General features: G+C 30.6%; 2 protein-coding genes across 2 annotated transcripts; both read right to left on the reverse strand.

Moving 5' to 3' along the window:
• Positions 1–567: 567 nt before the first annotated feature.
• LOC105158957 (peptidase) lies at positions 568–4,852 on the reverse strand. The gene is made up of 2 exons (XM_011075880.3): positions 4,483–4,852; positions 568–828 (listed from the first exon to the last, which is right to left on the reverse strand). The coding sequence occupies exons 1-2, from the start codon at positions 4,719–4,721 to the stop codon at positions 741–743; spliced, it is 327 nt and encodes a 108-aa protein (XP_011074182.1). The 5' UTR covers positions 4,722–4,852; the 3' UTR covers positions 568–740.
• A 2,341-nt stretch (positions 4,853–7,193) lies between these two features.
• Positions 7,194–10,430, reverse strand: LOC105158958 (HSP20-like chaperones superfamily protein). The gene is made up of 6 exons (XM_011075881.3): positions 10,272–10,430; positions 9,704–9,872; positions 9,483–9,631; positions 9,337–9,385; positions 8,520–8,662; positions 7,194–7,487 (listed from the first exon to the last, which is right to left on the reverse strand). Exons 2-6 carry the CDS (start codon positions 9,750–9,752, stop codon positions 7,401–7,403), a joined length of 477 nt encoding a protein of 158 aa, XP_011074183.1. The 5' UTR covers positions 9,753–9,872; positions 10,272–10,430; the 3' UTR covers positions 7,194–7,400.
• Between the last annotated feature and the right edge of the window lie 2,404 nt (positions 10,431–12,834).

Here is a 12,834-nt window from a genome sequence, read left to right on the forward strand (position 1 = left end):
TTAGTAAGACTAGAGTGAAACAAGCATGTAGTATTATACGAAGCAATGTGTGTGTGTAATTTATATTAAATTTATTTTGATTGAATTTTCAAAAAATGATCAAAATTAATAAGTTGTATAGATATTTGAGATCGATAATGTAATTGACTTTAATATTAGCTTTACGTATTCAGCTTATGCTTATTTTTAAATTATTTGTATTTAATGCATGCGATTTTTGCTCACACAATTTTTTAAGTGTGAATCAGAATAAGTATAAAAATTCTTCTAATTATAAACAAACTTATATTGAAAAACATAATAAACCGTAATATAATATCCATCATTTCTAAATATTGACTAAGAGTCACTTGTTAAATCACCTATAGATGGCGTAAATCAAATTAATTGGATTTTTAATTTTAAATTCTATTGCAACTTCTGTTTTAATTATGTAAACATGGCGTATATATATTAATGTTAAAGAAGATGCAACAAGATTTTATTGAATTTTTATTTTTATTAATATTAATAAATAAATTATAATAACTCAATCTATATGCCAATTTCTCAACTAATTCATCAATATGACTAATAACAAATAAATTAACTACAATAACTCATATTCATTCAATGCATCAATACAACTAATAATAATAGATAAACTATAATAACCCACATAAAGTGACAAAAATACACATACTTCTAGTGGAACTCGAACCTTACTGCCTACTACTCTTTAAGGGCCCACCGTGGACTCACTAACTTGTTATGAACTTCCACCATTTGTGAAAAGCAAAACCATAAACTGTTGCGTAAATAAGCAGTCGGACGGGGTAGAACTTGAACCTGCATAGTAGATCAAGGATTAAAATACGAATATGTATCATCTTTGATAGGATTTTACAGGTTATAGATAGAATAAAAGTAAATTATTTTTTCAGGACATACTATCTTTATATTTAATTAAACTATGAATTTGTTAAGTAAATCTCTATATAGAATCATTTTGTTTCTCAGTAATTTCAACAATGAGTACACATGAAGTTTTCAGGAAAAGAGAAACAACTACTAACTGCGCTAATATGTCATATCTATGACATAATCTTTCAGTTGCAAATATCGACACAAACTTGCAACAAAATATTGTTGCAAACTTCTGACCTTGTTTTACAAGGACATCTTCTCGACTAGACTCCCATAAAATTTATCCATGAAAAACTTTCGACATACTTTTGTGACCAATTCTACTATGGTTTTTGCTCATGGGGACTAATTATAACATTGCAAATTTATCAAAGTATTTAGTGCAAATTACAACAAATTTAATTTGTGGCAAATTATCGTTGTAATATATATAAATATATTTATTTATTTTTGTATTGGCTATATCTAGAGTATATATGTATTATTTCCCCTAAACCCTCACCTTTATAAAAGTGTAATAAAACCTATTTTCCTTATTTTGCATCCTTCAAAAGTGTGGCACAGTTGATATATATACTTCAGTAAAAAAGGAAAAAAAAAAAAAGTTTAGTATAATATGCATATTAGTCTCTGATTCAACCATAATGGTGTGATTGGGAGGAAATAATAGGTTAGGAATGAAATGAAAATTTCTAGACTCGTTACAAAATATATATTTGGTATAATTTAGGATTCGAAATAATCATTCACACAAGTATGGGATTAGACATTTATCCTCCCTTTTATCTATGGTTTTAGCTATTTCAAATGGATTGAAAATAGATTTCTTCTTTATATATATTGCTAAATAACTTTTAATAAAATTATAATTACAAGATTTATAGTCATAAAATTATATATTATGATAAATACATTAAATATAATGAATATCAATATAAAAATATTTGGATATATGAAAATATCCAAATGTATATTATCTATATATTACTAATTTATAATTAATTTAAAATTTCAAAACAAATATTTCTTATGGAATGAATTTTTTATTTAATTTTAATTTTATTGTTATTTACCAAACAGATAAATGAGTAATTTAAAAAGTTTTGATCAATTCCTTTTTTTTTTTCATCCCTATTTTTATTTATTTTGTTCCCATCCAAATTCATTCTTACATATCAACTAACCCCTGAATTGCTGTCTATTCCTCTAAATATATTTAAACAAATATTAACAAATTTGGTATATTTATATATACATAAACATAACTTTGTTAGAGAAATAAATTAAATAAAGGAAATAAGATGGTATACCAGGTTCAACCCCCTCACGTACACGAATGTTAATGGGTAGGGAAAGACTCAACTCAAACCCATATATTAATACCCAGATCCTGATCTGGACCCAACAAATATCATTAGACTTAGGCCCAAACCCCCATTAAAAAAATATAAATTGGATTTGTGTTGAGCTTCCACCTATCAATACTACTAAATACCCAATTTGGATCCAATTGTTTTTTCCAATTCAATTGCATATTACTTTTCAATCTATTTACATTCAAGTGAACAATCTACAAAATTTAAGACATCATAACATTATTATCGTGTAATTATTCTACTAGGTATATTTTCAACAGAGAAAAACAAATATTGTTCTATAATTTTAGTTTGAATTCATTTTGATCCTTTATCTTTGGCAATATTAGATTAGTCATTTCTCTATCAAATTTTGTGTAGATGTGGTCCTTTAGCCTAATTTATAACCCTTTTGCCCTTTTGTGATAAAGGCTAATAGTCCATCCTAATGCTTTAAGTGTAATATAAACAAAAAAAAATTTCAAAAACCTAAACTCTTATACCATTCTAGACGAGAATAAAATAAATGGATATATATGGACTAAAATTGCTTTTGAAAAGCTGTATAGGGGTAAAATTATCCGAAATTGGGTCAAATAACTAAAATTAAATAATTTTGAAACTTACCGGACTAAAACTAAAACGAATAAATTTAAAGGACCAAAATAACATGCAAACTTAAAGGACTAAACGAATAATTTTTTCTTTTTAATATCTTGATTGGCAATAATACTTGCTTGAAGTCTTGAAGTAATAAAATTGAATTTGAAAGTTTTATAATATTAAATTCAATTGCTATTAAATATGTAGATTTAATAATTTCATTAGATTATTTTGTAAATGGTATTATAAATGATATAATATTTTAAAAATTATCAAAAAAGAGTTATTTGTAAATTGATCACAAAATAATTTTGAATTTATTAATAAATTATGTGTAAAAAATAAACAATAACAAGAAAAAAATTTAATTTAATATATAGGTTTTTTAATTATTTTGTCTTAAATACAATTGTCAAATATTATCTAACAACATTATGAAGCAAAAAGAAAAAAAAAAGTTTTGGGTAAATTATACCCTACCCAAATCCAAAACATTGGGTCTAAAACAATGACATTGGATCTAGAGACCCATAGGGTCTTAAAGGGGTTGAGTAGGGTATGTGTATTATTTGATAGAATGAATATTTTATGAATATAAATTTAAATAGGGTCTTATCATACCCATTGACACTCCTACTCACGTATCTTAGGTACAGATGCCATAACTCCGTTCACTATAGTTGACATATGTGCTCCAATCAATTTTACACTGCAACTCTTCTACCATATGGTAACAGTCGGTGCACAATACACTAAGTTGGTGGATGATCAAAATCAATGTGCCTCAATTTCTAAATATAAATAGTATGAATCATTCATCTGTATAACCAATATACAGAATATCTAGTATGTATTTAACCACCCTATGTACTTTCTAAAGCATGAAATTGAATTAGAGGACTCTAGATTTGCTTATCATATATTTTTTAAATATTTTATAAAATGTTTGAAAGCATACAGATATGATAAAATGTTTGATAATTTTTAGAAAAATAATACTATAATTTTTTTTGAAAAATTAAAGAGTTTCTGACTTCTCAGAAGTATAATTTTAACAAGCTTTGTCAATATTGTTATCAATAACAAAATTGTCGTTATTGTCATCTCATTCTTCGTGTTGTAGATTCGATAACTACCTTACTTCTAATTCACGTCGAGTTTAATCTGATCAGAACAAATTATATGATACGTATAATATATTTATTGTGTAATTAGTATACAACTTAAAGAAAGAGTTATATAATCGACTTGGTTCAATCAAACCTAATTTTGATAAAAATTTAAGCTTATCGGATAACTTTATACTCAAAATCCAATTTTCCGCTAAATCATACATAAGAATATTAAGAAAAAGTTAGCTGAAATTTTTTTAATTCATTTAATCTCTTCTTATATAGATGAAATTTTTATGACTAACTAATATAAACTTCTAAGATTAGAATAAAATAATATACTACTAATTTACAAGATTCACAACAGTGCTAAATGCTAATGGATGATTTCCCCTACTCCATGACTCCACCAACACAACAGAAACGGAATTTTTCTTTTCCATAACACAACTCAGAATTCGAGAAAATTCAATTACAGAAAATCAAGCTATAAGAACCAAAATTACCTCGCCGTCGCCGGTGCAGATTGAGAGGAGTCGGCGTCATCGTCGGTGACGAGGGTGCACCACTGAGATACAGGGCGGTCGAAGAACTTCCAATCAGGCAAAACGACGCCGCCGATAGCAAGCATCCCGAACAAGTAGGTAACCGCCATTTTCTTCAGAGACTGCGTGTACAGCCACGTTAACACCATTATCGCAGCCAGCCAGACGAGGGAGGTCCGCAGAACGGCGTCGTTCTCCATGGGTGAAGATAATGGAGATTGGTAAGAAGATGTTGATGGCTTTAAATGCACGCAGTTGAGTGAGTTGAATTAATGCGTTATGGGACCTGATTCAGTGTATATAGTTGATAGAGAGTGTAATCGCTCATGCAAACGTGTTGTGTCACAAGGTATGGTGAATTTAAGTGTGTTCTGCAGCGCATATTGGCTTAGTTGGAAGAACGGATAGTGTGTGTTTCATTTCTTTTGTCCTGTCTTTCTTCTTTTTTATTACTTATTATTATATTCGTGTGTATACAATTAAATTGACATGATAGAGATTTTAAAAATAAAAATAATTTATAATTAAAAATGAAGCAAGTGATAAATATAAGTGAAAATAATAAAATAAATATAATAGTAGATTGACGATTAAAAGATGATGTGAACCATTTTGTGGCACAGTATCACAATCAAACTATTTGTAAGTGTGAATAACTTCTTTTTTATATTAGTATAGATATATAAATGTAGTTTATAGACATTCACATTCGTTGGACTCGAACCTATAACTTTTCAATCGTAATGTCTCAACTTTATCAATCAAACAATCCTTCGTTGGCTTCGCTCCCTCAATGTTACGAATGCTATATATAATGACAATAAAGTTGACATCCACCTCAATTTTTTTTGTGATGAATTTGGATTTGAGTTGAAAAATAATTTCAAATGTGGTATATATTAAAAGAATTTAAAATTCATCGTTATTATAAAAATATAATTTAAGTTTAGAGTCAGATGATTTAAAATACTTTGAATTCACAATTGTTTAAAGAAATCCAAAGAATTTGTTACTATGTAACTGAAATTCACAATCTCCAATCTACCAATCCAAGTGTAGCGCAACTCAATTTTATTTTCAGTATGAAAAATCTGATGTCAATTCAAGGTGAATAACTCTTCGTAAAAATGAAGCACAGTTATCATGTAATCGAATATGTTGTTTATAGATAATGATCGATCATAAAACAAATACAAATTAAAATTATCATGTGTTTAATATATCGTCCACATGATCACAAAACAACATAAATAGAAATTATAATTGATTTATTAGTATGAGAATAAATCTAAAAACCGCATTTTGGTAAAATTACAGTTTATAACTTTTATCCAGTTGCAATTATTTTTCATCTAATGACCATTTATGCATTTTAATTTCTTCATTAATAGTAAGTATGAGATTAATTTTAAAATTTAACTACAATTCATATTTGTATAACCAGTTTTGAAATTATTAATCGACATACCATGGACCATTTTGTTTAATAAATCAAATTAAAAATCAATTGCAATACAATCAATTAATTATGCAGCTATCGGTTGAAATTCGAATTTTGCAAGAGAAGTTGATGCAATCAAAAGTTTCAATGATAACGAAATTTTACCCTCTGGCAATCATTTTTTTTTATGAAAGCAACAAGTTTCCTACCATCATGATGTTTGTGAAATTTATAATAAACTTCTCCAAAATTTTATGAAAATAATGATTGACTAATTAATTGAGTTGACATTCTCCTCGACAAAAGAAAGAGTTCTGGGTTCAAAACCAAGTTTCCACGACCCCAACCCCATTACAATTGAAAAACACAATTTTAGTCGTGATTATAATGTTAACATGTGAGGATAAGAGATCCAAGTCCATATCTGAATCCAACAGAGGCTTCCAGATCTATGTCTGGATTTGATCATTTATCCCAATGCAGAAAGGTTTTATAGGAAGTGCACGTAATTTGGTCATAACTCTCAAATGGGGTTTATATAAAAAATGCAAAAAATTATTCAAGAAGGGGAAAAGAAAAAGGAAGAAGAAAAAGATGACCACGACCACCAGGAGTGCCTAATGATAGTATTAGTGCAGGCATATGTAATTTTACAAATCTGAGAAGATCTACATATATTTATACCCACCTATGAACGACTCAGCCACACCACCATCACCACGGCTTATACTGGTGTGTATGAATTCGGTGGTTGACTTATCATTCTTCACCACGGTAAACAGGCGACGACACATACTAATAAGCTTAGAACTGAAAAAACATCCTAATATAGTTAAGTCCCATAATTGAAGGAGCTGCAATATAGCTTCCTGCTTCCCTACCTGACACATTTTTTCTAATCAAAAGAAGACAGCCACTCAAGCACAGCTGTTGGCAATGTAACATACACCACCTGGCAAGGAGGTGGCTTTTAGAAAATAAATGTAAAACGTAGCCAACTTGTCCTAAATGAGGAGGGTTTTAGACAATAACCATACAACATGGCAGTTTGAGGTTTCTTGAGGTCGGTTGGCCAGTCTACGGGCTTATTCCAACCTGCTCAGTTGATCAAACTTTAAGTTTTAGAACAGAAATCCTAAGCAGTAGAGCGAAGGGCAAATCCCTACATAAAGCAAGACATTTTGCCCAGAACTCTTCACATAATGTAAAAGTTCTACTTAGAGCAAGAGAATGATCTAAATGGAAGTGCCAGAACATTTAATATGTTGATTATACACTGAATTCTAACACGACGGAACAAACAAATGTCAGCATACAAGTGTAAACATAGGCCACAGGTACTAATTATTGTGCAAGCCCAAGAGTAGGGATGGTTAAGATTACATACAATTCAAGGATGCCAATATCTGTTATACTTTTTCTCCAAGACTAAAGGCTGTCAACTAGAACGTATCCCTCCCATGAAGGTCCTTGGGTCAGGGCAACTTCCGGAGAACTGAGCCTGTGAGAAGTCAAAGCCTGGGTTCTGTAGAAAAGTTCCACAACGTAATAGCAAATGTAAGAGGCCCATCATTCAAAAGTTCAGGATAATAAGATTATTGTCGGGTGCCCCCACATCTCGCACCAAATTCATTGTCTACCAATGACACTTAGAGACCACACAGTTTCTGGCATCACAAGCTAATTTACCATAAAAGCTTGTGTCAATCCAATGTCCCAGATTTTTGCAAAAAATTATCTGCCACTCAATGCATTGATTTCTCAACTTTTATTACTTGATTAACTATCCACATGTATAATAGATGTATACATTTATTCCTGAAACTTATATATTTCTCTAGTCAATACATGACAACCTGTTTTAAATTTCTAATTGTTTGGCTTTAACTGAAAAGTAATTTATAAGAATAATCCCAATGTACTTCCATAACAGAGCAAAATTGTCCCCATCCTATGTAAGGCCACACCTAACCAATCACATGGCAAGTTTTATTGCTCTTACCATGTGATTAGCCACTCTCTTCTATATACTATCACATAGCGAATATAATGCACTTGATGTGATTAGGTGGGTTGGCTAAATTTGGTTCTTGCTAGAATTTCCCAACAAACTAACTACATGATTCTTATGGCGTGTGTATCTTACCTAAGCAGCAAAGTGTTTATAAGCAACCAGTGGGTAGTTTCAACTCAAAATATGAGCAAAAGAGCTTCTTATTCCCAAGTTTGTTATTATCTTTTAATCACAGATGAATAATCAGCATCAACAACATGGAACTTATCAGCATTAAAAACCATAACCAGTAAAATGTGAAACCTACAAATGTCGGCACTCAGCTAAGCGTTCATGATGAAAGATAATAAGGAGACATTAAGACCAATTGATAAAAGCCTCTTGACATAAAACCCGTATCGCCACATTGAAGACAAAAGATAATATTAGCATGCAATAGAAGCAGTTTAGTTAAATTAAAGAATCAAAAGATAGAATAATACAACTATCATGCATAGAATCTTCACACCTCTTTGTTTGCTAAAGAAGATTAAAATCACAAACCTCCTCTTGAAACCTTTGAAGCATGAGTCGTTTCTGCTCAAGATCAGTGGTGTAGGGATCCAACTGGCCTTGACCCATTATAGGCGAAGACCACGTCTGACCTTTGTCCCTCTTCTGCAAGGTTATGTGCATTATATCATCTTCTGCAACAACAAAAATCATAAGTTAGCATAATTTAGATGTCACACTCTTGGAACCACACTTGGCCATTAGCACTGCACTGTAAGATGTTAACTCCAATTATTTGATACACAAAGCAACTTAGACTCATCTGTACTTTCTGCCCATATAAGGAAATCGTACGAATTTCAGGTAAACTGAATATTTAACGGTTCAATCAAGGTTAAATTTTATACACAAAATTCATGATAATCAATCTTTTCTCCAGAAAAAATTTCATGATAGTATTATACTCTTGATTACTATGACAAAGTCATAACCAAAAAACCTCTCCTTAATGAATGATTCCAAACCAAAACATAAGTTAAATGCATTTAAATATGTAATTCAGACAGGAATTCGACAATTTGTGAAGTTTACTTTGCTTGACGTTCACACTACTTAAGTAGTTAAAGCTTAGATTTTTAAAGAAAGGCGAGGAAGATAATTTTCATGAATTCATCTTCCTTTTCAATGTTTCCCCATGAAATTCTAAATCCAAGCATCTATCATGCTCCTCCAAATGTCTAAGTACAAAATTCTCATGGAGAAGACTAATGGATCAAAGTCCTTAATTCAGGCATTTCAATGGTCTTCCATGAATTTTTGGAAAGGAACTTTATTTTCTCATGCAGAAATATCAATTCCAGAGAAGTACCAAGGGTCCAAAATGAAGAATCAGTCTTCACTGGGTGCATAAGGTCATGCTGCAATTTATCAAAAAAGAAAAAAGAAAGTTAAAAACTGCTGAAATGCACTGAAAAAACTCCAGATACAACAAGGAAAAATAAAGGGAAAACTGACATTAAGGTATGGAGGGTTGCCTTTGATCCCAACTTCAACATGCTTGGAATCAATCTTGCAGCAGAATAGCTTCTTCGGAACATTGGGTGGAAGGGTTATGTACATGTTAACCTCTTCCAGAGTTTGGTCCCACTCGAACACTTTCTGACCTGAAATCATAATAGTATTACAAGTTAATTGTCTCATAAATATATAAAGCTACTAGTCTCAAGAGCCAATACCATTATGCATGAAGCTATGGCGTTTCTCAGGAGCCAATTTCTCAGCCATTTTTCTCTCGTTTTCTTCCAATTCGCACTTTGCTTTTATTTCTGTCAATGCAGGTCTAGTTGTCCTTCAGCTCCGGACTTTCAGCTGTACACTCTGGTTATTCGGCTTACCCCCAAAACCCTGGAGAATCCAGAGAAGAGAAGAATACAAAATTGAAACGCTATATGCTGATATGAATGAAACAAAACAACAGAACTCTCAAGTATAACTACTTCAAACCTGTTCAAGAAACATCCAACATATAAAATTTGCTATTGTAATTCATCAGCAAAAGTTTAACCTATAAAGTTTGTAACATCATTTTTCATTCTTAATTCTCTGCTTCTACACGATGCATCATTCACAAAAATTCCCAAATGTTACGCAATTTGCAGCGAATCATGAAGAGAACATCGAGATAACACTAAATGAAAAGTGGGTTTACATCTCAATTATACAATCAAATTCATCCCATCACAACAAGGAATTACTTGGAAAAAAATCATAATCACGGACGTGAATCAGCTGGAAACGATATACCTTCGGTGAAAACGGTGACGGCTGTGTGACGATGGAGGAGAGATGGACTGCGGTGCTTTCCTCCTTGCCAGAGAAAAGGAATACCAATTACCAATGGCGTTATGCAAAAAATATGGTAAATTACACTATAACCCACAATTTTTGCCCCAATTACAAGCCCTAAAAGTTCGGTAATTACTAGATTATTCTATATTATAGTCCAAGGTGGGGAATTTACACAATTGCGTAACATTTACTAAAATTAGGAATAGCCAATAAAGTCTTACTCGGAAATAAATTTAAGTCTACAGTTTTATGAATATGACTATTTTCTTTGTATTTTTTTTTATCTATTTGAGCGTATTTATTTATTTAAATTTTCTATGTATTATATCAAGATTTTAATTTGAATATAGTAAATGGTATAATAAGTCACATCTCATGAAATAAAAATAAAATTATGAATTATTAAATAAGAATATTATTACTTTTTAAGAGAACATTTAAATTAATTTTTTTACAGAAAATTTTGCTTACTTTCTTTCAAATTTAATATAGTTATACATAAATTCTTTATAATATTAAATTATTTTATTAATTAAAATTTTTGCATGTTTTCCTTTAAAAAAAGATATTAAATAATTTCCATAATTTGGTATTATCATTTTGCAACTAATTATTAAAATAAATCATCTCATAAAATTTAGATTGTCAATGTTATTTTAATTTAAGTTATTAAATAATCTTGCAACTATAACTCAATTCCAAAAGTGACACTAAAATAGGGGTGGCAACCGGGGGGGGGGGGGGAGCGTGGATCCGAGACCCGCCCCGGACTTTCTTTCGTATAGTCCCGCCCCGCCATAAACTTCGTCAGGACGGGTTCAACCTTTGACCCGAGTCGTCTCTCTTTTATATTTTTTAAATAATAAAAAGGAAGAAAAGAAGGAGAAGGGCTTGGCAACGTGAGGCTGGAGGAAAGAGAGGCGACACCGTGAGAAAGTGCGGCAGCGCGATAGGGAAGAGAGGCGGCCCAGCGGCAGCAAGGAAAAGAAGGAGAAGATGAAGTGAGAGAGAAGGAGGCTGAGAGAGGGAAAGGAGACAAAAGGAAGATGAAGTGAGAGATGAGGGAAATTAGATTTTATTATTATATTTTTAAATTATATATTATAGTTAAATAAAGAAAAAATATTAAAAAATAGAGGTTGTGAATAGTTATTTAGAGACAAGTAGAAAAAAAAATATGGAAGTTGAGAGAAAAAAAATGGAGGTTGAGAAAAAAGAAATGCTAAAATAAATAAATAAAATAAAAAATAGCAGACCAAAAAAGGGAGAGATACCAAATAAGTGCTCTCCCTTAATAATATAGTATAGATACTATAAGTTTGTATAAAATTAAGGGCTTCAATTATTTTTGGCAGAGTATTTATAATTTTCAGAGAAGTTTTAAATTCATTTTATTAATTTAAATCTTTATTATCTGATTCAATGCATCATAAATCCTAATATATATGGATGCACTGTGACTATTCAATCATTTTTGTATCTGCGACTCATGTGAAATTGTACAGTTGGAATAAATCTATAAATAGTCATCATTGCAGCATGTACAATTTTTGGTACATTAATGTTCTTACGACCTATATTATCATTTTGCTTACGACCTATTAACTTAAACATCAGACGACTATAACCGGAACCTTTCTGATATAATAATGATAATGATGTATAAGGTTCATATTTAAAATATTCGAGGTGTATTTTGCTCTTTGAAAAAACTAATTACTCAAATTCATGTAAAAAATATTATCCTAAATTGTCGACACAGTATTTAATTTTTCTCTTTATCTAAATTTAGTAATAAAGAAATGGGGGGTTGTCAATTCTAAGTAATATAACTATCTGGAGAAGAATCAAAATTGGATTACAAGTGTGAAACAATAAGATAAGCATGACATGAATTGTGTGGAAAGCGAAAATCCCAACCTATTCGGAGTAATTATTTATCCATCACCCTCACAACTTAATCAACATTTTGGTCACGTTATTTTCACATCACTCCCTTGTGGGCTGTGGCTAATTGAAATTCCCCAAACTCAAAATTCTCCAACTTTCTACTTTTTGCACCTAACCATAAAATTTCTACTCATCTTAAAAAAAAAAAAAAAAGGGACACATTAGTAAGAACAAGAAATAGAGCTCCTCACTTTATATAAAGACGATTTATAATATTTAATTTTTTTAGTGCGTTAGTGGAACAATGATGATGAATGCGGGCAAACAACTTTTGGGAATAGTAATCTGTTGGTTGGTTGGATTCCATTGATTTGAGTAGTGAATAACGAGTTTAATATAATTTAAATTTTTTAACTAATAAAAAAATAGTAGGGTTAATTCAGTCAACGAGTCCTCACGATTAAGATGTTATAGATTCGAATTCCATCAACGCGTGTTATTAGTTTAATATATATATATTTGCTCTTGATAATTAATGTATATTGTTTATTGATGATTGAAACTCATATTATAATTGTAACCGATTCCTCAAAAAAAAAAAAAAAAAGAGAAGAAGAAGTAGATTGTT

The sequence above is a fragment of the Sesamum indicum genome, linkage group LG3, assembly GCF_026168435.1.
Source record: "Sesamum indicum cultivar Baizhima isolate 11 linkage group LG3, ASM2616843v1, whole genome shotgun sequence".
Lineage (NCBI taxonomy): Eukaryota > Viridiplantae > Streptophyta > Magnoliopsida > Lamiales > Pedaliaceae > Sesamum > Sesamum indicum.

Coding starts and splice junctions, on each gene's coding strand:
- LOC105158958 (XM_011075881.3), bottom strand. CDS start 9,752: ATGGCTGAGAAATTGGCTCCTGAGAAACGCCATAGCTTCATGCATAAT. Junction 9,632..9,703: donor CCATAGCTTCATGCATAATG/GTATTGGCTCTT, acceptor TTATGATTTCAG/GTCAGAAAGTGTTCGAGTGG. Junction 9,386..9,482: donor GCAACCCTCCATACCTTAAT/GTCAGTTTTCCC, acceptor GATAAATTGCAG/CATGACCTTATGCACCCAGT.
- LOC105158957 (XM_011075880.3), bottom strand. CDS start 4,721: ATGGAGAACGACGCCGTTCTGCGGACCTCCCTCGTCTGGCTGGCTGCG. Junction 829..4,482: donor TCTGCACCGGCGACGGCGAG/GTAATTTTGGTT, acceptor TCTACTATGCAG/GTTCAAGTTCTACCCCGTCC.